We start from the raw sequence: 27,943 nt of genomic DNA on the forward strand, positions 1-27,943 counted from the left end.
AATATAAGAAATAATCTTGCATTGATAATTGTAGGGATGTGTCTCTGTCTCCAAACCATCATGTTTCTGTTGATATGTAGGGATTATTTTGCTTCGTATGTTGTTTCTTTTCCCCTAGTTGTTGAAATCATGGACATTGTGAGATAGCAGACATTGACAAACGTAGGTACGTGTTGTTGTCTTCGAATGATCATGTTTTTCTTTATATGTAGGGACTTTTTTTATTTGCTTAGTAAGACTTTTTACTTGTTGACATCGTGGACATTGGTTTATGTATTCCTTCATAAATTTTGAAACATTCATTTTTATACTAAATGTTCTGACAAAATAAGAAACTAGGTTTGAATAATAATTGAAGCAAACTGGTAAAAAATAAATGAATGTCACAAGTTATTAAACAAATACGCCACATATCAAAGTAATAAAATAATAAAAAAACTATAAGGTATTTCAGTCGAAATATATATACTGTATATGAGTCATTGGAAATATATTGAATTCATTAATGGTGTCAATGTCGAAATATATATATTGTATATGAGTCGGAAACGTTTGAACATTTACTACTGAAAATGATACTGGTTATTTTGATTGATTAATTTGTTAAGGAGTATCGGACTTTAAAGACGTTTTGATATTGCTTGTACGTGTATATTGATGTTGTTTTTGTATTGTAGGTCAAAATGAATAGACTATGGTTATGTCGAAATATATAAACTGTATATGAGTCGGAAACGTTTGAACATTTACTATTGAAAATGATACTGGTTATTGATTGATTAATCTGTTAAGGAATATTGGACTTTAAAGACGTTTTGATATTGCTTGTACATGTGTATTGATGTTGTTTTTCGTTTTGTAGGTTAAAATGAATAGACCATGATTTTGTTCACACTTTTTAAGGAAATAAAACGTGTTTAGTCATTGTTTAAAGGGTAAGGAATACCAGATTGTATAAACGTTTTGATATTGCTTGTACATACATGTATGTATATATGTTTTTGATAGGATATAATGAATATACTAGATTTATTCACACATTTAAAGAAAATCAAACGTGACTGCTTTAATTTTAGAAGTTAAGATGATCGCAACTTATCATGCTTGTAACTATATGATCGTATATTTTGAAAACAATAATCTAAACTAATTTTATCGCGATAGGTTATATAATATTTTCTATAGTTATTTCTGTAGATACAAACACTTACTTACTTGAATAAAACTCTTATACTTTCGAATTTAAATTAAACACAATTGGTAAATCATCTGAAAATTTTCTTAAAGTGAAAGGGAATATTTTATTTTGTATGTTGGCTTTCTGACGGTAGAAAAATAACGACATGTCTCGGTCCTTATGGAAAATGCTATGTCTTTTTTATGAGAAGTAACTATATGAACACCATTTTTCCTTGACGAAGCAAACACTATTGATATTATTGTTATGCTGTTATGTTACTTTTGTCAAAGGTACTAGTATTAAGTTATTATCCTAGTACCAATACTGTAGCGTTCGTCTATTCTGAGCAAGGCGGATAGCATACTGATTTTGGTGTACTAATACAGTAACAAAGTCTTCAAGTAGTTTATATGCAATTGTATCATAGCCTAGGGACTTTTCAGTATAAAACTTTCAGAGGTTAAATGGTATACCAAACTATCATACGATTTCAAGAACGTTTAACTAAGAGGCGTGGTTTCAGTTTTCAATTGAATAGAGTGCGGTAACTAACAGTGCGGGTATCAGATACCTGCACTCTAGTTATTGCACAGCTTCACTGGCAAAGACTGAAAAGGCTGAAAATAATGAAATACTTTTATTTCAACACATCAAATTTTAACATGTTAAAAAAGTGCATACACTAAAAGTCAACTACTCCACATTTGATTGTAATTTCAGACAGTACATTTCGAACTTTTCGTCTCTTCTGCCACGGTGAGTTTTTAAGATTAAAAATTTATTTCAACACATCAAGCATGTTAAAAACTGAAAGTGCATCCACTAAAATTAACTACTCCAGATTTCGTTGCAATTTCAAACAGTGCATTTTGAACATTCCGACTCTTATGGCACGGCGAGATTTCAAGATGAAAAATGTATTTCAACACATCAAGCATGTTAAAAATTGAAAGTGCATCCACTAAAATTAACTACTCCAGATTTCGTTGTAATTTCCGACAGAGCATTTCGAACTTTTTGTTTCTTATGGCACGGCGAGTTTTTAAGATTAATTTCTTTGTCATCGTCACTTTGCTCGTTCCTTTTCGACATGGATAAGCTGACGTCAGAATTTGGGTCCAGTACATTGGACACCTTTTTACAGATTTTATCGTTCAAGCGTTTATACTTTCTGACAGCAGTAACAGATCTATGACCTGTCCTGTCCATAATATCCTGCTCGTCTATACCAGCTTCGTACATGCTGGTTGCACATGTTCGTTTCCCACTATGATTGGAATATACACCTTTCAAAGATCCCCTCTGACTTATTTCTTTCATGAATTTAGTGAGAGTGTTCACACCGACTGGCTGATGTCCATACCGGATCGAGTTTCCAGGCATAGCAGGAAGAGGCCTCTTGTAGAAATCACCGTCGTTACCTACGGCATTTATATACGTTTCAAAATGCGTGGCCATGCAGCGTGGACCTGTGAATTAAAAACAAAATTAGCCTAGAGAGTGACATTTTATAGTTTATGGTCAACGAATTACTGGGGTTGCAATAATTAAATTCCTATCACTAGTCTGGTCCAACCAATTTCCAGACTCTGGCGGTTCCAGCGGGGTTCAGAGGGATCCACGCAGGTAGAATTTGGTAGGAATCCCCTTCCCAAGGAGAACTTTCCTGGATCCGCCCCTGCCCACCAAGTCGAAGTGTTTTTACATCCCTAGGTCTTAAAATGGTAAAATGAGCCGCGCCATGTGAAAACCAACATAGTGGTTTTGCGACCAGCGTGGATCCAGACTAGCCTGCGCATCCGCGCAGTCTGGCCAGGATCCACACTGTTCACTTTCAAAGCCTATTGCAATTAATGAAACCGTTAGCGAACAGCATGGATCCGCGTATGCGCAGGCTGGTCTGGATCCATCATGGTCGCAAAACCACTATGTTGTTTTTCTCATGGCGCGGCTCAAATATGCTTTTAAATGTGCATAAATGACAAGGAATTGAACGGTAATGCAAGAAGTAGGCTGACTTAATAAATTAACATAAAATAATTCAGCCGAGTGTTTAAGCAATGCGTAAAATTGTTTAAATACTGTAGAAGGCTCAATAAAAATTTGCATACCTGGTGTACAGTAGTGTTTTATATCTTTGTTATTTATAGACATCTGGCCTAGTCCACCATGGTAGGTTTTAGATCCTCGGCCAATGAATCGTATGAATCGTCCTTCACTATCTTCACCAATTTCAAACTGGTCACATTGAAGACCACGGTGTTCATCACGACCTCTTAAGCCAAACAACTTGCATGCATAAAAAAACACAGTCAGCTGCAAAGTTTTAGAGTCTTTCAAGCCAAAAACACCGGACTCCCATAATTTGTTTTCGTCATCACCAGAAATTGGATCGGCTTGTTTTGTGTCAGTGCCAAGGCCTTGATCTAGCAGATTTTTCATTTTACTATCCAGTACAGAATAAAATTCAGCAAATGCGGGATTGTTTTTATCAAGAAAGTTCATGTCGTGCACTCCATGCTCGCGTAAATGCCTTAAAAGTCCACACATGACAAGATACAAAGATTTCGGGGGTAATCCTCTCCTTTTTGGTTTTTTATTTCCATTACGAAACGTATTAACCAATATGACAACACTGATTTGTCCATAGAATGAAGTTCTGGTATGTTATTCGAATCACGGTGTTGTCGCCAGGTTTCGAAAACTTTATACGCCCACCGAGTGTTTTTGGCGGTGTTTTTGTTTCGTTTCGAGGATTTAAGCTCTTCAATTTCCTTGTCCGTGACCGTTTGCCGAAACGGTCATCACTTTCGCATTTCATTTCCGGACTCTGTGGTTTTAGCAACGCGCTGTCGTCAGATACTGCATTTTGTTCAGTCTCGAACAGAAAGTCTAATCCAAGATCAAAGGAAGCTTCAGCAATGTTATTATCCTGTTTAATATCGTAACAATCCAGAGGTACTTGAGATAAAAATAAATTGTCACTACTTTCATTTAGTAACTCATAGTAGTTTTTTTCCGCGGTTTCTGCCACCTGACTCAAAATTGCATCGAGCCCGTCGTCCATTTTGTCATTAGTAAATATTCACCTTTACTGATCAAGTGCATAACTCTAAATGCCGGTGTGTCTGACCCATCAGACAGCAAACTGTATCGTATTAATTTTCTGCTCTTGTATTGGTTTAATTTACCTGGGGTTTACACATTTGTAAAGCAAGGATTATAAACACTCATTGAACTACTGTATATGGCAAGGAAAACGCCTACTGAACTACGCTATTGGCTATGATACAAAACAGAAAGAACATCAAAACTCTCGGGTAAACGATTTATACTCGGGGGCTACGCCCCCTCGTACAAATCGTTTACCCTCGAGTTTCAATGCTCTTTCTATTACTTACACATTTAGTATTGACTAAAATAATCTAGAGTGCCAAATTAATATTGTAAAAGAAAAAAGAAAAAAAAACATGTTTATATGCAGTCTGATTGATTATGCATGCCATGTCGCAGACAATACTCCTTTTATTAGCTCACCTGAGCACAAAGTGCTCGGGGTGAGCTATTGTGATCGCTCACCGTCCGGCGTCCGTCCGTCATCCGTCCGTCTGTCTGTCCGTCCGTCCGTCCACACTTTCCTTTAAACAACATCTCCTCATAAACCACTAAGCCAAAGTCATCCAAACTTTACAAGAATGTTCCTTGGGTGAATCTCTACAAAAATTAATCAAAAAATTGAATTCCATGCAGAACTCTGGTTGCCATGGCAACCAAAAGGAAAAACTTTAAAAATCTTCTTCTCAAAAACCAGAAGCCCTAGAGCTTAGATATTTGGTGTGAAGCATTGCCTAGTAAACCTCTACCAAATTCGTTTAAATTTTGACCCCAGGGTCAAAATTGACCCCCGCCCCAGGGGTCACTTGATTTTACATAGGAAAATCTTAAAAAATCTTCTTCTCAAAAACCAGAAACCCTAGAGCTTAGATATTTCACATGTAGCATTGCCTAGTGGACCTCTACTTAAGTTATTCAAATCATGACCCTGGGGTTAAAATTGACCCCGCCCCAGAGGTCACTTGATTTTACACAGGAAAATCTTCAAAAAATTTCTAAAACTAAACCAGAAGGCCTAGAGCTTAGATATTTCACATGTAGCATTGCCTAGTGGACCTCTACAAAGTTTGTTCAAATCATAACCCCCGGGGTCAAAATTGACCCCGCCCCAGGGGTCACTTGATTTTACATAGGGAAATCTTCAAAAAATTTCTAAAAAATAAGCCAGACGGCCTACAGCTTAGATATTTCACTTGTAGCATTGCTTAATGGACCTCTACAAAATTTATTCAAATCATGACCCCCTGGGTCAAAATTGTCCCCACCCCAGGGTTCACTTGGTTTTCACATAGGAAAATCCAGGGTCATCATGACCCTCTTGTATATCATTGCCATGCACTTTTCGTACCATCTTTATTCTCTATATTCTCTTTTCTATTCTCTTCTAGTCGCAGGCAACATGTTCTTTTATGACATGGTTAACTATCAGTGCGCAAATTACGATTCTGTCCTTTCAACGCATGTAATAAAATGAATATGAGTTTTTGTACATTTAATGTCAAGGGTTTAGCTTCTAAAGAGAAAAGATTGCAAGTATTTGAAAGACAAAACAAAATCCTCGTTTACTTTTTTGCAAGAAATTTATTGTACAGTACACGATTATGTAGAATGGCAGAAATAATGGAAAGGCGATCTTTTTATAAGTGGAAATAAATCAAACAGTGCCGGAATCGGCATTTTTATTAAAAAAGATGTATCATATCGATTGATTTCATATAAAGAATATATTCAAGGTCGATTACAGTCCTTAATACGGAATCCTGTTGGGGCCATTTATAATGTCACCGTCGCGTTTGCGGGGTCGACACACGACAATGCGAAGTGACATAGCGACATTACGAAGTGACACCCGACAATCGCAAACGACGGCGACAATCCCAAACGACAATGTCGCGGTATCCACTTTGAAATGTCGCCTTTCAAAAGCACGATATATCGCGATGTCACTTCGCGTTGTCGAGCGTCGTTTCGCATTGTCGCTATGTCACTTCGTATTGTCGCGATGTCACTTCGCGTTGTCGTGTGTCGACCCTGCAAACGCCACGGCGACATTTTCAAATGACATGCGATAATCACAAACGACGCTCGACAACGCGAAGTGACATTTTCCAGATGTCGTATCGTATGTCGCGTGTCGCGGGTTTGGGTGAGGGTCGACGCGCGACAATTCCAAACGATACACGACACGCGAAGTGACAATCGACAATACGAAGCGACATTTTCATAATGTCGTATCGCATGTCGCCCGTCTACCGGTGAAAGGGTAAGATAAAAAGCTGTATTTCCGTACTTTTCCGTACGGAAAATGTCCATGTTTTTCATTAACTTCAAATAATTGTAGAATGTTCCAAAACACAAGATAATAACTTTTATAAATTAAATTCAAACATTATCTAAACGGATATGTAACTTGTATAATTTTACCGCCGACGGTTTCGTCGGAGGACCGTCTCAAAATGTATCAGTTTTCGTGAAAATATGCATACTTCTTCATATATTAAATAGAGGGGTGGGCCTTGTCTGAGGAGACATATCTTCATAATCTGATGTCCGATTTTAATAAATGGTACTTTGTTGCAAAGGGCAAGCCAGTACCAAAAGAAAAGAGGCCACGTCAGGTTCGAACCCGGTCGGCTAGGGGTCAAGGCCATAGGTCAAATTCCGGTAATATTCTCAAAATATGAACTTGTCAGAGCAGTCAAGACGGTCCTGAAAATCAAAGCACTACCTTCACTGAGTCCAATGACACCATTGGAGCAATTCTCACGGCTCCCCGGGTCGGGTCAGCTTAGTCTTGGTCAGCACCTTACCGTATATAACAAGTTTAATCAATTTCTGATACCTGTCCAGAGCTCTGATGGCCTCATATGGACTTGTAAGCAGCTTAAATGTAAAGCCAAGTCATCTACGAACATATTCATATATATATATGGTATAGGTAGGTACCTGGGATGTAGAGACTAGAACAAGGGTCAAAATCTAACATAGTGTCATTATCAACTGAAATTCAGTAAAAATTACAATAATAATAATTAAAAAAAAGTAGGACAGGTATAAGACAATGATCAAACTTTTGTTATATGTGGTAGGGTGCTGGCCAAGACTAAGCTTACTCGACCCGGGGAGCCAAGAAAATTGCTCCAATGGTGTCATTGGACTCAGTGAAGGTAGTGCTTGGGTTTTCAGGACCGTCTTGACTGCTCTGACAAGTTCATATTTTGAGAATATTACCGGATTTTTAACATGACCCCTAGCCGACCGGGTTCGAACCTGACGTGGCCTCTTTTCTCTAGGTACTGGCTTGCCCTTTGCAACAAGGTATCATTTATTAAAATCGGACATCAGGTTATGAAGATATGGCTCCTCAGACAAGGACCACCTTTTTTTTAATATATGAAGAAGTATGCATATTTTCACGAAAAATGATACATTTTGAGACGGTCCTCCGACGAAACCGTCGGCGGTAAAATTATACAAGTTATATATCCGTTTAGACAATGTTTAAATTTAATTTATAAAAGTTATAATCTTGTGTTTGGAACATTCTACAATTATTTGAAGTTAATAAAACATGGACATTTTACGTACGGAAAAGTACGGAAATACAGCTTTATTTTACCCTTTCACCGGTAGACGGGCGACATGCGATACGACATTATGAAAATGTCGCTTCGTATTGTCGAGTGTCACTTCGCGTGTCGTGTATCGTTTGGAATTGTCGCGCGTTGACCCTCACCCAAACCCGCGACACGCGACATACGATACGACATTTGGAAAATGTCACTTCGCGTTGTTGAGCGTCGTTTGTGATTATCGCATGTCGTTTGAAAATGTCGCCGTGGCGTTTGCAGGGTCGACACACGACAACGCGAAGTGACATCGCGACAATACGAAGTGACATAGCGACAATGCGATGCGACGCTCGACAACGCGAAGTGACATCGCGATATATCATGCTTTTGAAAGGCAACATTTCAAAGTGGATACCGCGACATTGTTGTTTGGGATTGTCGCCGTCGTTTGCGATTGTCGGGTGTCACTTCGTAATGTCGCTATGTCACTTCGCGTTGTCGTGTGTCGACCCCGCAAACGCGACGGCGACATTATAAATGGCCCCAACAGGATTCTGTACCTTAAAGATAAAAGTCCAAAGTAAAACGTTATTTTTAATCAGTGTTTACGGTCCCAACAAGGACAACAGCTATTTCTTGACTTTACTTGAAAATATTCTAAGCGAACACTCAGATGAAACATTTATTATTGGCGGAGACTTTAACACAATTATTAATGCAGAAATGGATAAACTAATTGAAAATATTGATGCTCACAAAACCTCTTCAAACAAAATAAAAGAAATGATGGAAACTAACGATATATATGAAATCTGGAGGATAAAAATTCAAACATTAAAAAATATACTTGGCATTCAAACCATAACCCACCGATACTTTGCCCGCTTGATTTTTTTCTTATTTCATCCAACTTGATAAACTACACTAACCAGTGTTTGATAAAACCGGGGTTTAAATCGGATCACTCTCTTGTATTACTTAAACTTGATTTGAATTCGACGGAAAGGGACAAGGGATTTTTTAAAATAAATAACTCTATTTTGTTAAATGTAGAATATCAGGATAAAATTAGAAAAGCAATAAAGGAAATTGCAGACATAAATAAAAACGCTAATCCAAATGTACTCTGTGAGTTAATTAAAGGAATTATACGTAATGAATCAATTCGTTTCTCAACACGCCTGAAAAAGTCAAAAAATGAAAATGAAACCAAAGTTCGAAATAATATAGAATATCTGGAAAACCAACTAACTTTAAACCTAACCAATACACAACTAAAAGAACAACTAAACACAGAAAAAGAAACACTAAATGAACTTGTTGAAGGACAAATAAAAGGTATTTTATTAAGATCACAAGCTGATTGGACTGAAGGTGCTGAAAAAAAAACACTAAATATTTTGCAAAACTTGAACAGAAATAGGCAGAAAGCAGGACAATACATCAATTAAAAATTAACGATAATAACACAACAAATGACAATAAAGCCATTCTTAAACACATAAAAGATTTCTATGGTGAGCTTTACAAAAGAAATGGTAGTTTGGAAACCAGTCATCACTTTTTTGAAAATAATCACAGCACGCTATCTGAAGAGCAGAGTCGGCTAACTAGTGGTCCTGTAACAGAATATGAGTGCGCATTAGCTTTAAAAGAAATGAAACATAACAAAAACCCTGGATCAGATGGTATATCAGTAGAGTTTTTTAAACTTTTTGGACAGATATAAAATCGTATTTAATTGAGTCTGTTAACTATTCTTATATTAATGGTCATCTAACCGAACTGCAAACGCAAAGTATTATTACCCTGTTACCAAAAAGGATAAAGACCTTCTTTCAATTAATAATTAGAGACCAATATTTTTACTTAATGTAGACTATAAAATTTAGGCAAAAGTAATTGCTAACAGAATTAAAAAAGTACTTCATGATATAGTAAATAGACAACAAACTGGATTCATAAAAGGAAGGTACATTGGTAAAAAGATTAGAATTTTGATTGAAGCAATCAACAATGTGAACGAAATAGATGATCCTGGTCTCATATTTTGGCAGATTTTCAAAAGGCGTTCGATAGCCTCGATCATAACTTCATGTTTGAGTGTTTGAGAAAGTTTAATTTCAGTGAGTCAATTATAAATTGGGTTAAATTATTTTAAAGTGAAGCCAAAGGATGTGTATTAAATAATGGTTACTACTCAGAATTGTTTGACATTAAAGCTGGTATCCGCCACGGATGTCCATTGTCACCTTATTTATTTATTTTATGTATAGAGTACCTTTCAAATGATATAGAAAGAAATCCAAACATTAAGGGCATAAATGTAAACAATAAGTCAATTAAAAAGACATTATTTGCAGATGATGCAAGTTTTTTGCTAGACGGCAGCAATAAATCACTCGAAACATTAGTACAAACTTTTGACAAAAACTAAATAAAGACAAATGCACTGTGTTGCGCATCGGCTCTTTAAAAGATACAAATACAATTTACAAAAATTTTGAAACATTCAAGTGGACTTCAGCACAGGCTACAACATTAGGTATAACATTTTGCAATAATTTTAAAGAAATGCACAATCTTAATACATTGCCAAAGTTGCTAGAATTCAAAAAGTCTTGAAAGGTTGGAGAAAATGGAATTTATCACTAATTGGAAAAATCACTGTTCTCAAAACATTTGCACTTCCGAAACTAATTTATCCGTTAACCTTTTTAGATAACCCACCAGCAGATATTGTAAAGACAATAAACAGTGCCATGTATGACTTTGTCTGGATTTCAAAGCCTGATAAAATGTTTAGAAATATACTTATACAAGATTATCCAGATGGTGGCTTAAAAATGATTGACATTGAAACATTACTAGATGCTTTGAAAATAAGTTGGGTTAAAAGAATACTTAATGATAATAGCAACTTGAATTTAATCTACGAACATGAACTGAAAAAATACGGGAACAATCTATTATTTAATTGCAATATCAACGAACTCGATGCTAAAAAAAACTTAAAATAAAATCAACCTTCCTAAAGCAAATCATTATAGCTTGGTCAAAAATGAACTATAAAGAAGTAAAGGATAATATTTCAAAGGAGTTGTTATGGAATAAGTCAAAAATAAAAGGCAGTGATAGTAAAACTCTATTTTATGCTAAATGGTTTGAGAAAGGGATACAGTTTGTAGAACATTTATGTGATTTTAGAAATAGAAAGTTTCACACTTTCAATGAATTAAAATTTTTGTTTAACCTTGATAATAGTGATTACTTCAAATACTTCCAATTAGTTAAAAGTATATCAGGAAAATGGAAATCTCTTCTTAAAAATGAAAACATAGTATATGAAAGGCCTAAACATTTTGTAGAAAATATTAAGGAAAATACCAAACTGTGTAAACTTGCGTACAACATATTAATTCAAAAGAAGAAACCACCAAACAAAATGGGGTCAGATTATACCCAATAGTATATATAATTGGAAAAATATTAATAGCAGTACGTTCACTATTACTATTGATACAAAACTCCATGCTTTTCAGGACAAATACATTATGCATATCTTACCGGATAATTCATTTTTGTTCAAATACAATATTATAACATCTAGTCTATGCGATTTTTGCAATATGAACTCTGATTCGATAAAACATATGTTTTGGGATTGCCAAATTATTCAAAGCTTCTGGACAGATGTTAAGAATTATATGCAGGCTAAACTGTCACGCAATATAGAGCTTAATTTCGATTCAGTTTCGTTTTGCAATGTTCTTGATAAATAAGAAAATAATAGCCTAATCTCCAACTTCGTTATTCTTTTGGCTAAATATTTTATTTTTAAAAAACAAATGCAATAAAAGCATACCTGAAATACATAGTTTTAAACAGTATGTGCAAAACCGAAGACGACTTGAAGAAATTATTGCTTTGAAAAAAGACAAACTACACATTTGCAATGAAAAATGGAATAAATGTATTTAAACAATATTTGAACATGTTTTCCCATGCACTTTATCTCACAAAATAACTCTATTTCATCTCTCTTTCTACTGTATCTTTCAACCTTTTAGTACCCTTTCTCCCTTTCCATTAAAATTTCTCTATAAAAACACAAAAGTAATGTGAGAAAGGAAATTGTTATATATATACTCATTCATTGTTATATGTTTCTATATAAGTTTGGAAATGTTATGTACTTGTATTACTTGTTTTATATACTTTTGTGGAATAAAAAAATCACAGATAGCTTGCCCCATTTCAGATTATAGGTACGAATACTGACATAAAATGACGAGAAACCTATGGGTCATATATTTTCGAGACATTTTTCCTAAGATCAGAATTAAAATTCTGTGACTTGGAACTACTTTTCATACTAAACTGGAATTTTGTTTCTCATAAAACATATCTATTAATGCGTTTCTACCAACATGTCTAAAATATTCCCAATAAAATTTAAACACGCACGCATACCACTAAGGATTTCGTAATAGAAAGAGCATTGAAACTTGAGGGTAAACGATTTGTACGAGGGGGTATAGCCCCCGAGTATAAATCGTTTACCCGAGAGTTTTAATGTTCTTTCTGTTTTGTATCATAACCATCCATATATGGTAGTTGTAGGCGTTCAACACTGCCATATACAGCAGTTCAGTGAGTATTTAAAATCCTTGCTTTACAAATGTGTAAAGCCCAGGTAAAATAAACCAATGCTAGAGCAGAAAATCAATAAAATACACCTCGCTGTCTACTGTTCCAGACACGCTGGCATACTTTCCTATCCAACAGTGCGGTAACTAGCGTGCGGGTATTAAATACCTGCACACTTTTAGTTACCGCACTCTGTACTCAGAGTATACGAATTACCTGCACCAAATTTGTTAAAAAAAACACTGAGCTATGATACAAGTAAGTAATAACTGGTCCGCCGTAATGTGACTATACTAAGATGGTCCTCACCTAGGTAAGTTTTCCTTTTTGAGACTAGTATTTAAAATTTCTTCTTTTTTTCAGACTAAAAGTATGTTGATTTGAACTAAGGCAAAAGCTTTTTGCACGGTTCCGTGACCACAATAACAGCCATTTTATTACGAATTATAGTAGTAATTATTGCCAATCTAAATTGAAGACTTTACGGACTTGGCAATTCCGTTTAATTTCTTATCAAACTACTGCTTTGAAAATCACGGCCTGTAAACACTGGCTCCACCTCCTTTTGGAGGTGAGGTGTGAAAAAAAGAGTTGAAAACGGCGCTAATTACATCAGCTATATGAGTTCTAAATATAAGCAAAGAAAGAGGAGGGTGAATCGTTGCATTATTCTTTCTGTTATCAAGCGTGCTCAACAAAATCAATGATAAAGAGACAAATGAACAGACACAAAGACAATATTCTCTAGTGCAACAAATAATAAATAAATCATTCTACTGTGCTGGCGAACGAACTGATATTACACAAGGTAAATCTTCATCGGACAGGGATCCCAGTGGTATGTTCACATTTTTTATAAGAACCAGCATAATTAAAAATCAGTACTGATTCCAAGTTCTTAGAATAGTTGAAGCCGTCCTGCTTGTTCATCTATTTAAATTTCCATATACTTTAATTTAATGGCAACATATGGTGAAGTTACTCTTACCAGAGTGGGGCGTCAAACATCGTTTTAATCTTGTTCTTTGGGTTGCCACTACAGACCACTGTTTTGATGAGTAAAGATATGTTTCCAAAACGAACAAAGGAGGGAAACCTTAGGCTCTTACGGTTACTGCATTTTGCAATCGCTGATCCTTTGCCTCCTGCGCCACCGATTTGTTCCGTCATGCATCGCCTTTTATCGGTCTTCTAAGAAACCTAATTCGTCAATGATGACAAAAACATGTTACAAGAATTTGTTAGTAATATCACGGAAGTGATAATGTAGTAGTTTTTGCCGGAGAACGTACTGGAAATTATTCTATTTCTGTATGACGGCATTGTTTACTTGCTATTTTCACATGGTTTTCCAAAGTAATTGAGAAAAGTGTTTAGATTTGCTAGAAAGCGAAAAGTAACCAGTATTCCACAATGTTCGGAGCACATCTTGCCCCTTATGCCGTCCTTGGTAACAATTTCTGAATAACAGAAAAAAAAATCCATTGTCTTATCCAAAATTACCAAAATTGCACTATTTGATCTAGATTCATGCGTCTCTGATTCGGTTTTGTTTTCAAAGTAACGATACACTAATTTATAACCGGAATATTTCTTTACTATATACAAAGGGATTCATGCAAACGAAACTAATTCTCCCTTACTGAACATTACACTGATTCCTGATGAGAGAACATAGAATTGCAAGGTAAAACTTATTCTAGCGTGAATTAGTTCCTATACACATGTCATAGCTTATAATATTAAAATTATACTATTTCACACATACATTGGTACTTTTTGTGCAGTGGGGGGGGGGGGGGGGGGGGGGGGGCATTTAACGTCTCACCGACACAAGTTTAGGTCATATGACGACTTTCCTGCTTTGATGGTGGAGAAAGACCCCGTGTGCCCCTCCGTTCATTATTTCATCACGAGCGGGCACCTGGGTAGAACCACATACCTTCCGTAAGCCAGCTGGGTGGCTTCCTCACATGAAGAATTCATCGCCCCGAGTGAGGCTCGAACCCACATCGATGAGGGGCAAGTGATTTGAAGTCAGCGACCTTAACCACTCGGCCACGGAGGCCCCACATTGGTATTCAGTTTGTATACAACTGCATATATATTACATTACTCCTTATATAAATCACCGGTCTATAATCTTTTGCTATAGATCGGTTTATAGTTCAACAATAAATTTTCTTGACTGAAGTAAAAACTTATAGAAAATATAAAAATCTTTTCTGATGCCAAATAAGAGAACACTTATTGAATGACTTTCCGGTCAGTAATCAAATTTATGGCCTGAGATCAGACGGACTATTGACCGCCAAGCCATTACGTAAGTGTGCACTATTGTACATTCTAGCATAAAACTGCTGTTATTGTCACTTTTCGGGGGTGTTTTAACAGGAGAGAAAACGTGTGTTAACAGAGAGATTCTCGCGCTCACGTGCTGTTATAACACCTTTTTACATATGCGCGTTCCGTGGCAAAGCGTAAACGTCATTCGGCCCCAAAACGGATAAATTAAAACAAAATGACGTCAACGTAAAAAACAACTCAGACATTCCCGCGCATTTCATGGAAATTTAATGACGTTGAGGTAGGATGTATTCATTTATTAGTATTTTTTCCGCGTTTTATGCTAGAATAGCGTTAGCGCATGTTCATTTCGTGTTATAACATCTGCAGAATCCCTCGGGATTCTGCAGACGTTATAACACGAAAAAACATGCGTTATCCCTACATTAAGCTCTAATGTGTCTTAAACCATTCCGTTCGCCAATACTGACAAATTTTTCATTTTTTGAATGTACATTTAAGGTGCTGCAATATCAAAGCTACTGTAAATGTCCGACTGTTTCACACTCTCCCGCCCCTATTGAAAATTTCAGTTTAGTATCTAAAAAAGGATAAATTTTAAATAGGAAAAGACACGGTCATAAAAAAAACGCAAACCCGTCGTACCGCAAACCCACAGTACAGTGTATATACGAATTCACATAACGTAAAATGTCTAGCTTAATCCGCTGAACGTTTATAAACAATGTCGCCTGGCCTGTGTCCTCGGACCCTTATGACTATGTTTTCTGCAAAGGCATTGAATACATACGTTTTGGACTCTTTCAGTGTTATTTTTACATATTTATACGAACATTTTAGCTCTACCTCGACTATATGAAGTATACAGCTATTCTACCCAACAAGGCGTCCGCGTTCAGCGTATACACCTTGATTGAAGTTTCGATGCATTCTCTCTTTATCTTTGTAGTAACTTAAAGGATTTGGTCAAAACTCCGTGGCTTAGTGGTTAAGATCGCTGACATCAAATTACTTGCTACTCGCGGATGCAGCTTCAAGCCTCACTCATAGCATTGAATTCTTCACGTGAGGAAGCTATCCAGTTGTATTACAGAAGGTCAGTGGTTCTAGTTAGGTTTCTGCTCGTGATGAAATAACGCATGAAGTCTTCTTATGGTCTTCCTCCGACATCAAAGCCGGAAAGTCACATTAAAATAGTGTCGGTGTGACGTTAATCCAACAAAAACAAACAAACAAAAATAGTAATAAGAAATAAAAACAAGCAAAAACAAACAAGATGGCAGTTATATACAAGCTCAAAGATTTATTTATAAACACATGGTACTCACTCACTGAAAATTGTAGCAATATTACTTTATTTTCAAAACATAATTGGGCTTAGAAAAATATTTATCCACTACCGGTATTCATTTATAGTAAAAATTCTTACGAGAAACTGAAAGTGGAATTTTGATAAATGAGCCGTGCCATGAGAAAACCAACATAGTGAGTTTGCGACCAGCATGGATCCAGACCAGCCTGCGCATCCGCGCAGTCTGGTCAGGATCCATGCTGTTCGCTATTAGTTTCTCTAATTCCATTAGGCTTTGAAAGCGAACAGCATGGACCCTGACCAGACTGCGCGGATGCGCAGGCTGGTCTGGATCCATGCTGGTCGCAAGCCCACTATGTTGGTTTTCTCATGGCACTGCTGAAATATACCATAGATTCTAACACGATCCGATTCATTTTCCTATTAAACAAAGAAGGCTGGAGACAGTGATTTATTAAACAACAATTCACTGCTCTGACGTCACAACTATTACGTCATAGCGTCAAGCGGCGTAACGGCGCGCTGGAAAAGAACTCGATTGAAAACTGGCAAATATTTAATGCATGCCGACAAGGTGTACTTTAAAGTCCTTGATAACGTGTTAGAATCGAAATAATATATCTCATTTAGTGATTTGCTCTTGAATAAATCACTGTTTGTCGTTCAGATGCGTAGCATTATATCACTCGGGCTACGCCCTCGTGATATAATTCCTCCGCATCTGAACTCCAAGCAGTGATTTATTCAGCGACAAATCACCGATGAGATATATTATTTCTTAAACAAAATACGATACAACAGCTTTCGAAAATAAGCTGGGAGATGAGTTTTATATCTTTTCGAGTGTAACCTGTTTTCAATGAAAGGAAAAAATATAAAACCATACTTCTCAAGAAATGTATTTAAATTCAAACAACTTATAAACACTGAAAATAAAAATGTGCAGTTTAAAAAAAAAATAATTGTCTAGGTTAAGATAAATGATAATGTGGGTATATTACTGAAAAAGTCCAAAACTCAAGCTAAAGATATCCAAAAACTCAAAATGAAGATGTCCAAAATCAACACAACTGAAGATGTCCGAGTGCAACTCAAACTGAAGGCGTCTAAAAGTTTAAACTGAAGATGACCAATACAATTCAAACTGAAGATCTACAAATACTCAAACTGAAGAGGTGCAAAAACGCATACCAAAGATCTGTAAAACATTAAATGAATAGCTTTGATAGCAACTAAACTAAACGTCTATTAGAATTTTTGAAGTTAATTTGTTATAAGTATGTATATATAGCTTGTATTCTTTTGGTAGGTCTTGCGGTATTTTAGTACTATGTCATTCATATACGTGCTAAGTATTATCAGTTACCCGTCCGTTTAGCTCAATAGGGAGAGTGCAGATCTACGGATCTCGGGGTCGTGAGTTCGAGCCCTGGGCGAGGCGTTTGTCTCCGTGACGATTTGATAAAAGACATCATGTCGAATATCATTTGTCCCCCACCTCTGATTCTTGTGGGGAAGTTGGCAGTTACTTGCGGAGAAAAGGTTTGTACTGGTACAGAATCCAGGAACAATGGTAGGGTTAACTGCCCGCCGTTGCATAACTGAAATACTGTTGGAAAAAACGGCGTTAAACACAAAGCAAACAAACAAACAAACAGTATTATTAGTAGGACCAGGGTGAACCATATCCTCGAATTCGGGTCAAATGAACTTATACATTTTGCTAAGTATCTTCAGGAACATATGTCTGTCTCACTAGTGCTTTTAAATAACCTTCTTCCGACTGGAAAATTCATGTTCTATCCATTGATCTAACCGTCGGATGTATTAATAATTCAGTCTGGTAGAAAAACAAGTTATATTTTTATTAGCCAAACTAATGTGATTTGTGATTTATAAATGAAACAATTACATTTGATCCGACAAAAGTCAAAAGTCAAAATTTTAATATATGGCACAATGTTTTTCATTAAATTGTATTAGGATATTACATAATAAGAAAGGAAATCAAACAGCGAATATTTCTGTAAACAAATCAGAATTGCTTTATATACAAGCAATACTGATTAATCAATTAATTTCGTGGTTTTGACCAAGACGGCTAAAAATATTTCTTGGGATATGAAATCGTGGATTTTGCATTTGAACATAGCAAAATAGAATTGTTTTCCTTGGTTGTTGAGAAGGATTGATTGAACGGTAAAATCCACAAGACTTAGTCCAACACAAATATTTATGGTTTCACAGTATTAAAGGATAACAAAGCGTGAGTTGATATACCAGTAGTGGCAATCATTATTGTTGTTGTTTTTTAAAGAAATATATATATATAGTTCTTAATATGATTAAATGATTATTTTGAGAATGGAAAATCTATAGAACACTTAAATTTAGATTTTGTTATCGACTGGATGAACTGGTTTTAAGTATTTTATTATATCATAAAATATTTATTAGCTCCAATTTCATGATAAGCACGTTCAAAGGCGTTTTATATAGCGCTACTTAAGGCTGCCACACAGGGCGCAAAATTTATCCTCTACTAGTAAAGACACAGAGCGATCTGACCAGAGGGACAGAATGAGACAAAGACCAAAGACAGGGAGGAAGAAATCATTTTAGATACAGGCCTGTACGGCTAACATAGACTAGCTCTTTGCAAACAGACAGTTTGGTTCTTTAACGTGTCTTGTCCGCTTTACAACATCGATACACGCGAAGCTGTCTTTCCTTGGAAGAACCAGTACTGTCCTCTTAAATTGAAAGACATGTTTTTCTTAAACTTGAATTTTATCCAGAACTGATCTACACATATTTTCCCATGTAGTCTTCAGTACATATTGTCCATTCTCAACTGTCCACAAAATACGAACGTCCCTCTTGTACAGCTGTCTCAGCGTAGACATCATTAGTTCCTCCTCCACATTTTCAATCAACATCAGAACTATTGGCTTCCTATGTATATTGGCCTGGTCAAACTCATTTTGACAATACGCACTAGATCTACGGCAGAAGTTATTGGACACAACAATAATGATAACTGAAGCTCTGTCTAAGCATTTTATGGTCTCATCAAGTACCATGAAACCAGGACGCAAATATTGGTCTCCCGTGCAGACAAGATTGCGATCTATCCCGGTCATCAGTTGAAGATTCCCATTAAGTTGATCAATTACGTTGTCTTGTACAAATTGATCATCTCTACTGTTGTATGACAGAAAAGCTACATATTCGAATTGTCCTTCACCTTCGATTAACTGTTTTACAGTATTCTCCCTTTTTCGCTTTCTGTGGATCTTTTGTTTTCTTCTGTAAACAAATGACACAACCATAGTGATTGTCAATAACGTTACACCTGTAGAAACACTCGACACAATAATAATCTTTCTTCGATAACAAATATTTTTAACTTGTAACTGACCCGTCAATGTTAACAGTCAAACCATCTTCATTAGTGCAAGAGAGACTTTGTGCTTTTGCGTTGACATTCTTTGCATTAGAAAGCCATTCGATGAAAGGCTTACTATCACAGGTTGAACATGTGATTGGGTTTGATGTGAAAACGACTGAACATTGGTTTTCTCCAGACATCAATGACTTTGCACATGGAATTTCGTTTAAATCTTTGATGGACACTTCATCCGGTATCTTTATCATGTTATTGCTCACATCGAGAACGCGGAGATGCTGTAAGTTCATTAGATCGAGGTGTAATTGCTCAAGCTTGTTGTAAGAGAGATCAATGATTTCAATACTTTTACAGTTTTTGAATAATTTTGCAGGAACCATAGGAAGTCGATTGTAAGACAGGTTAATGACTCGTAGTTTAGTGTATGCAGAAAACAATACTTCAAACAGATCTGGTTTATTTTCTTGCATCTTGAACAAATTGTTATGAGATAAGTCAAATTATTCTAATTTTGGCATACACGTCGTTGGATGAAGCATTTGCAGTTTATTATCTGACAAGTCCAGATGAGCAAGTGATGTGAATTTAAATATTGGACATCTAACAAATATTTCCACGTATCTTATATTGTTCTGTCTAAGGATCAGTTGCTTTACATTTAAGTGTATTTCTCCATCAAGTATAATAGTGCTGTTATAAATCCATGTTGACGACATGGGAGGACTTATGGCACTCGCATTTATGACTAGAGGGGCAAATATATTTTTCACGCTATCTAAATTCCTAACATTGGAATAATTGACTGTTGAGTTTGCAATGACATACTTTCCGGGAAAAATTCGAACCATTTTTGAAGGTAAAGTGGTGTGACTTCATCCATATTCTTCCCTGAGTTAAACACGAAGGATGTCTTGCAAATCAAGTTTTTGGATTTTTTAACTTTATCTACGAGAAATAATCAGCGTCGCATGGATGTCTCCATTTGGTGTTTAATATTGAGCAATCTTCTTTTTCAGTCTTTAAAGGTATACGTTTCAAGTGTTATATATGGGTGTTATAAACAAACTGATTGAACAATTTTAATTATTTCAGAAAACTTTAAGAGCTTCTTTGATCATGAACTTGTCTTAAACGTTTTTATGGCACGCTCCTGTTTTTCTTCTTTTTAAAATACTTCAAAAGAAATCTGATAGTGTATTTCTATACCAAAATATTCGGTACATAAGGTAACTCATATATCTCCTTATGTAGCAAATAAACTATAATGGATTTCATAAATTAATAATGCGCTCTTTTTATGAGTATATATATTTGCTGATGTAACCCTATATAACTAGAAACTAAATAAGCTGATGCTGAAAAAAAACAACACTTTCCTATTTCAAGGGAAAGGGCAGCCTATGGTTTTGATAGTTATATATTTTATCAGTTGTTTTATTACTACCGAACGGCAAGCAGCTGCAGGTATTCAACAGAAGAACTTAGGACCAAAATGTACGAAAGCCCGGTGGTTATTTCACGTTTTACATTTCCTATTTCGCATTTCTCATTTCTTATTTAACATTTCAAATTTTCTTATTTCGAGAGTTCGATCCTTTGGCAGGGCGTACGTTCTCCGTGAAGATTTGATAAGAAACTGTGTGTGAAATGCGGCCTCCACCTCTAATTCATGTGGGGAAAATGGGTTATCTACCCGCTGTTACATGGCTGAAATTTTGATACGAGCGAGCGCATCAATTTGGTTGCCGGACATACCGAATAGCCCGATCGAAACAGCACGGTGCATGTCGATGTACCGATCATGTGATTATGGTGGCCTGGTATTGTATGAAATATGCCCACGTTTGGTGATGATTATTGTTGAAAATACAACTCTTCATAATCAGAATATAGATGCTTCGGGGTATGACATTTTATCACAGTGTTTTTACTTTAAACTTTATATTTAATTATTTGCATAGATTTCTACTTAAAATACGTGTATAACTGTACCGTATATGTCTATTTGTGTAGATTTAAAACAAGAAATGCATGGAATTCGAATTACACATTCTGTCTCTAGCAACAACTACCACTGTTTCGTTTATTTCATCTTTTTTATGATGGATAACAGATTTCTGAACTATGACAGGTGTAAGAATAACAGAAGACCTTTTATTAGAAGAGTACAGGCTGGTAGGGTACATGATATTAATGTTAAGGAATTCCGACGTCGCTGTAAAATAAACTCTATACTAGTTATTGACCAGACTAGAAACAGACCATGTTAACCTTTGACTTCTAAATTATGACCTTGACCTTAGAGCTAGTGGTCTTGGTCTTTCGTATGACAAGTCGTCTCATTATGAGGAACAATTATGGCACGTAATTCAAAATCACTTGATGAATGGCTGAGATATAAACCGGACAGGAAACAGAAGGTATTAACATTTGAATATTAAGTGTGACCTCGACCTTAGAGCTAGGGTTCTGGGTCTTGGGAACGACGCGTCGTCGTTTCATGGTGAACATTGAGTTCTTCCTTTATGAATGAGTTACAGCCCGGACGAAAATTTACACGGACTTACCTAAAGGGTGATTCTCTTGTTGCTCTGTCTTCTGAAAAGGCATTGAATACATACGTTTTTGGTTCTAAAGGTTTGCTTTTTATATTTTTATACAAGAGCATTTTTGTGTTTTACATGCCATGCATTTTTGTTTCCATTACGTGTGTTAGAGATTCACCTGGAGGGGATTACTTTTATTTACACTGTCCCGTGTCTTTGGAACATAGTGGGGGTAAGAGTGAGGTTGGGTGCGCACCGTAAACCGGTTTAAGCTCCCCAGTGGTGTTTTTGCCACTGACCGTTCCAAGGCGGTGCCCCACTGTGTTCCTTTGTTTGTTCTTTTTGTCCTCTTGTGTAGTCTTTGTGTGTGCGCGCGTGTATGTGTGTGTGTTCCTTTGTTTGTTCATTTTGTCCTCGTGTGTTGGATTTGTGTGTGTGCACGTGTATGTGTATGTGCGTGTGTTTGTGGTGTGCACGTCTGCGTGCTGTAGGTTTCGTTTTGGGGAGGCTGCGATTTGGTACGTGGCATTCCCTGTTTGATATTTGTCTTTGTTTTTTTAGGACGGACATACAGTTCGATTTTACTATGCCTATTTTCAGGGGGGCAAAAAGAACAAATAATGTGATTTTCATGTCTGTCAGTACGTGTGTGTCCCGATGTCAAGACACCTACTGATATACAAATAAATGTATAAAAAAGCCAAAAGCACGATGATAAAACAAAGACCATGATAGTGAAAACCCGAAGTTCATAAGTTTCTTTTGACTTTCACAATCGTTGTTTCGAGTTTTCACCATCGTAATTTCGACGTTTGTGGTAAGCGGTTTAGAAATCGTTTAAAAAAGTTATAGCCCAAATGCAGTTTCATTAACATCTTCTCCTATCATAATTTAATCTATTTTGGATATCGTTATTCTATCCTGGTTTTTATCGCTAGTAACCATGGGATTGAAAATAAAAGAAAAATGTCACAAGTTTATTTTCCTTATGTTTATTTCGCTACGATGTTCCTTTGACTTTGAAGCTTTACCTTTTTATTCCGCCATATTGTTCTCACATTGTTCGCGGTCCTCCCGAGTAGGAGGTGGTGTGAAATTTTGACTCGAGAACAATGTTCTTGGGCCTTGTTTGTGTCATTAAGGCGATTCTATCTCGGGTCGGACACAAAAAATCAAGGAGAACGAAGCGCCTAGGGAGTCTATCATAAAATCCGAGTAAAATGTAAACGATTGTATCTATTCGCAATGTTTCGGACATTTTAAACGAATGAATGCCAACATTTAGTGGCCCAGTTGTTCAAAACTTTCGTTAAATTTAACGAATCGTTAAGTTAACGGTCGTTAAATTTTGATTATTACGTTAGCTAACGAAATGTTAAATTTTCAGTTGTTGAAAGTGCTGTTAAAATTTTTGTTAGCTAACGAAGCGTTAAATCATTTAACGAAACGTTAAAAATTTTAACGAATCATTAAAAATTTAACAAGGACATCATATCCCATGATACACCACTTTTTACACTTCCTCTTATAACATTGAAAAAATGCTTCAATACCAAAAAATGTGTTTAACAGGGATATAAATTAACACTCGCCCAGTCGCCCAGTGCGACCAGATTTGAAGCTGGTCGAGTCAATTTTCCAAAATAGTCGCCCAGCCGGCGAATGGCTTTGGATTCTCCTAATGTCAATATTCTGGGTTTTTCCGAGACTGTCTTATTAATATGCACTACGTCACTTAAATCGACCAATTAAATTAACTTACCTTTTGTGTAGCTAAATTATAGCTTTTCATGTTGTCCATATTCCTGTTTTTTTCCACAGGCACGGGTCCAGTGTGTATTTTTTTTGTTTAATATAATTTTTTCACACAAATATACTTTATATATGTTAGTCAAATAAAAAAAAATCGAAGACAAAAAATCCGGTCATAATGTCATTTACATTGAAAAGGTGAACTATGCGAGCGTAACGCTATGGGAAGCTACTCGGCAAACTTGTGGAACATTTCAAAATCGGAGTTAATACACTTGCAGCCGCTACCTGTATGATCGCACCTTTGAAACATTTAAAGCCTTCCATAAATGCTAAACTGACCCCATAAATTGCTTTGAAAAACACAGTACCAGTCTCTACGAGCGATATATTTCAGTTATCCCCGGTGATTTCATTCCGGATAGCGGACGTGTTCCTGGTTTTTATCACTTCGTTTGGCAGCTGAAATCGCCGGGGAATATTTCGCTCCTAGAGACTTGTTCTGTGTATTTCAAAGCAATTTATGGGGTCAGTTTAGTATTTATGGATGGCTTTAAATGTTTCGAAGGTGCGATCATGCAGGTAGCGGCTGAAAGCGTATAAACTCCGATTTTGAAATGTTCCACAAGTTTGCCGAGTAGCTTCCCATAGCGTTACGCTCGCATAGTTCACCTTTTCAATGTAAATGACATTATGACCGGATTTTTTGTCTTCGATTTTTTTTTATTTGACTAACATATATAAAGTATATTTGTGTGAAAAAATTATATTAAACAAAAAAAAATATACACTGGACCCGTGCCTGTGTTTTTTTCTTGCATATAATTTGTATGCAGTCCCTCTTTCTTTTAACTAGCAATGTCACTGACACTTGTTTTTGTAGACTTTACTGACAACAGCACATTTAGTTGATTGTTGTTCTAGTTCAAAATACAAAACAACAAGTCAACACCATGTAAAGTGCCAGTAATCTTTCATATTTTTTCACACATTTTCGCTACCTTCTCTTTTGTTATTCTCCAAAGTTTATCCACTTCATATCCCAATATTTCCTAGTTATTTGCAATACACCCACATTCAGGTATAATTCTGCAAGTTATATCAAGGTTATTATCCAAGCACTTTTGTTATTCTTCCAATTTTATGTAAAACTACATTACATCAGGAAGGTCTAATACGGGGAGTAGAAACTCCGTATAAATCAGTACATTTATCTGTACTATGCTGTCGTCCATACCTGTAAATATCGACCAATCATTAGCGATCGATATTTTGTTTTCGCCCCTATCGGTTAGCGCGTAATTAGCATATTACCTCAAATTAATCATGGAGCTATAACACTTATTGTTCAAAGGGTTTACCAGTCACATGTTAAGTGGCGATAATTAGATGATCAGAGATTGATCTAAAGGGATTCTGAAGCAAAAACAGCATGCGACTGCATGTGGTGATATGCTTAATTATTATGAATTAACTCGAGCTCACTTCCCTGAAGAAATATTTTACCACGTAACTTCAAACCTTTATCAAAGGGCCGATTTTTGTTGGATTTGAATAAAAAAAATGGAAAATAACAGAAAGCTGACACTTTTCTTAATCTTGTAGAGCCATAATTATAATTATTGTTTATAATGTCAGATTTCTACATACAGAAACAAACATTCTTCTTGAACGTAGGGAATGTTTCAAACGAAATTGTTGTTTAAACTCCAAAAATTAGTTTAATAAATTTAATCTTAAAACTGATGTATGAAAAATACAATATATTTAAATTAAAATAACAATATTTTTTTTAAAAAAGGCCGACAACGAAGTTACATTTAGTATTCCGAACTTTTAGATAAAACTGCAGAAAATCATCTAGGTTTAACACGCATTTAAATAGTGAAGAACAGAGCAATATCATAAACAAATATTTTCAGGCAACAGTTTACAGTTTTGACTTGCTATTTTCGTTAAAATATGTCCTAATTTTTTTATTCTAAATACTCTGAATCAACAAGGCAAATATCATGTAAAAAACGACATCTTTCTCTCTGGGTAAGACAAGTCTAGATTTAGCCATTTTCACAGGGCGAAAAGTAACATTAATGTAGATATTTTCCATTTAAAAACAGATGCAGGCAATAATTTCATGGCAGAACTTTTGTTTTCAACAAAAAATTCAACAAATGCTTTCCCAGATTTTCACTGAAAGGACGAGTTAAACTGTAAGGCGTAAGTGTTTGAGTAATAGCAGAATAACCTACGGCATACGCTTCGATTGGACGACAGCATCAGATAAGATAAATGCCTGTTTCCAGTCCCCGTATCAGTTGTTCCAGATTACATCTTCTTCCAAGAAATGTCAAAGGAAGTACTGACTGGATTAACTCCCTTCGATTTTGAGGCCCCAACTCGGGGTATATCTTTTGTTATTTTCTTTTATTTAGACAGTCAATTTGATTTGTGTCGTGTGGAAGCTGTTATCTCTGACCACTTGTACTTCTCAAATATTATTTAGGAATATAGAAACAATTATTTTTAAGAATGACACAGATTTGCTTTTAAAATTAAAAGTAAAGCAGCAGTTTATGTTCCTAAATATATGAGCCACGCCATGGGAAAACCAACATTTTTTTTTTTGGTTGGGTTTATTGCACTGACACAATTTTAGGTCATATGGCGACTTAGAAAACCAACAGTGTGGGTTTGCTGTTCGCTAACATTTTCTCTAATGCAATAGGTTTTTAAAGCGAGCAGCATCCGCGCAGTCTGGTCTGGATCTGTTGAATGCTGGATGCAAACACACTATGTTGGTTTTATGATGGTGCGGCTCATATAACTATCTCCCTTTTGTTGATCATGAAATGGTTGATAAAGACTGCTTTAAAAAGATCTTTCATTGAAATTAGTAGAAATATACAGCTTTAAAAACCAAGTTTTAAACAGAGGCAATAATCACAAAAAGATGTAAAAATATTAATTAAACATGCATTTTACAATTTGTACATAGAAATTTGGCTCTATTTTTATTTCTAATTTTGTACATGTTAGTTCCTGTTTGAATATTAATTGTTATCTTTAATAATCACTCACTTTAGAAGATATACTTTAGTCTAGCAAATTAAACCAAAATTACTTCCCTAAATTAATAATTTAAAGGTCTTTGAACAGAATATATTAAAAGTGAAAAATTTCATTAGATACAATCAAAGAAGTACAATGTATATATATTTAAAGCTCTTGGTACAATTGATTAAATGTGCATGATCCAAAAGTGTAGCACTGACCCTTAAGATAGGTGCATGGGATTTACATGTGAAACTCTGTCTCATTTTCAGGCAGAGTTTTATGCTAAATACTAGATGCCCACGGGCAACATGTCGAGCCCGCCCGCTGTCAAAAGGACTGGGAGTTGCACATATGACACTCCCTGTCTCACTGAGGCAAACATTTATGCCAAATGAAAAAGAGATTGCAAAAAGTTACAATATAAGTTATTTAAAGTTTTAAAGTAACAACAAAGGGACGTAAATCTTTATATATAAAAAAAAAAAAAAAAAAAAAAAAAAAAAAAAAAAAAAAAAAAGAAATTAAGTCCACACAAAAATCCTCACCAAACAACAAAGGGAAGTAATTCTAGGATCTTGCACATGACACTCCGTCTCATGATGATGAACAATTGTGCCAAGTTACATCAAAATCCCTCTATGCATCAAAAAGAAATGCTCCAGACAAAGTCATTCTTGTATCTAACTTTTGACCTCTAAGTGTGACCTTGACCTTAGACCTAGGGACCTGGTTCTTGCACATGACACTCCGTCTCATGGTGGTGAACATTTGTGCCAAGCAACACCTGTACGAAAATTCCAGCCATATTTCACATAGACTCGGTGGAATCAGGATGTAACGGACACAAATTTTCAAAATTCAGGCCTGAATTGACATGGACCCTGACATTGCTAAAATTCCACATGGAAAATGAGAACTAGTCTACCCTGACTCCAGCTGGACAAGGACAATATTCAGGGTGGAATACAGAAAATTTGAACTTTGGTTATTTTGTGAGACAGAAAATTTTCACTTAGAAAACCTTTGTATTTTCTATCCTGACTTTTA

The 27,943-nt window shown here is 35.8% G+C and overlaps 2 protein-coding genes across 2 annotated transcripts; both read right to left on the bottom strand.

Moving 5' to 3' along the window:
• Positions 1–2,108: 2,108 nt before the first annotated feature.
• LOC128550162 (uncharacterized) lies at positions 2,109–3,748 on the bottom strand. Its single transcript, XM_053528619.1, has 2 exons — positions 3,292–3,748; positions 2,109–2,649 (listed from the first exon to the last, which is right to left on the bottom strand). Exons 1-2 carry the CDS (start codon positions 3,728–3,730, stop codon positions 2,120–2,122), a joined length of 969 nt encoding a protein of 322 aa, XP_053384594.1. The 5' UTR covers positions 3,731–3,748; the 3' UTR covers positions 2,109–2,119.
• Positions 3,749–19,540: 15,792 nt separating this feature from the next.
• Positions 19,541–20,014, bottom strand: LOC123535903 (leucine-rich repeat-containing protein 55-like). The gene has a single exon (XM_045318664.2). It carries the CDS (start codon positions 20,012–20,014, stop codon positions 19,541–19,543), a length of 474 nt encoding a protein of 157 aa, XP_045174599.2.
• Between the last annotated feature and the right edge of the window lie 7,929 nt (positions 20,015–27,943).

Source organism: Mercenaria mercenaria, chromosome 17 (genome assembly GCF_021730395.1).
Source record: "Mercenaria mercenaria strain notata chromosome 17, MADL_Memer_1, whole genome shotgun sequence".
Lineage (NCBI taxonomy): Eukaryota > Metazoa > Mollusca > Bivalvia > Venerida > Veneridae > Mercenaria > Mercenaria mercenaria.

Bases quoted from the DNA above. Each gene is read 5' to 3' on its own strand.
- LOC128550162 (XM_053528619.1), bottom strand. From the start codon at position 3,730: ATGTGTGGACTTTTAAGGCATTTACGCGAGCATGGAGTGCACGACATG. The intron at 2,650-3,291 runs GTATGCAAATTT...TTTAATTCACAG, and splicing joins AAAACACTACTGTACACCAG to GTCCACGCTGCATGGCCACG.
- LOC123535903 (XM_045318664.2), bottom strand. From the start codon at position 20,014: ATGCAAGAAAATAAACCAGATCTGTTTGAAGTATTGTTTTCTGCATAC.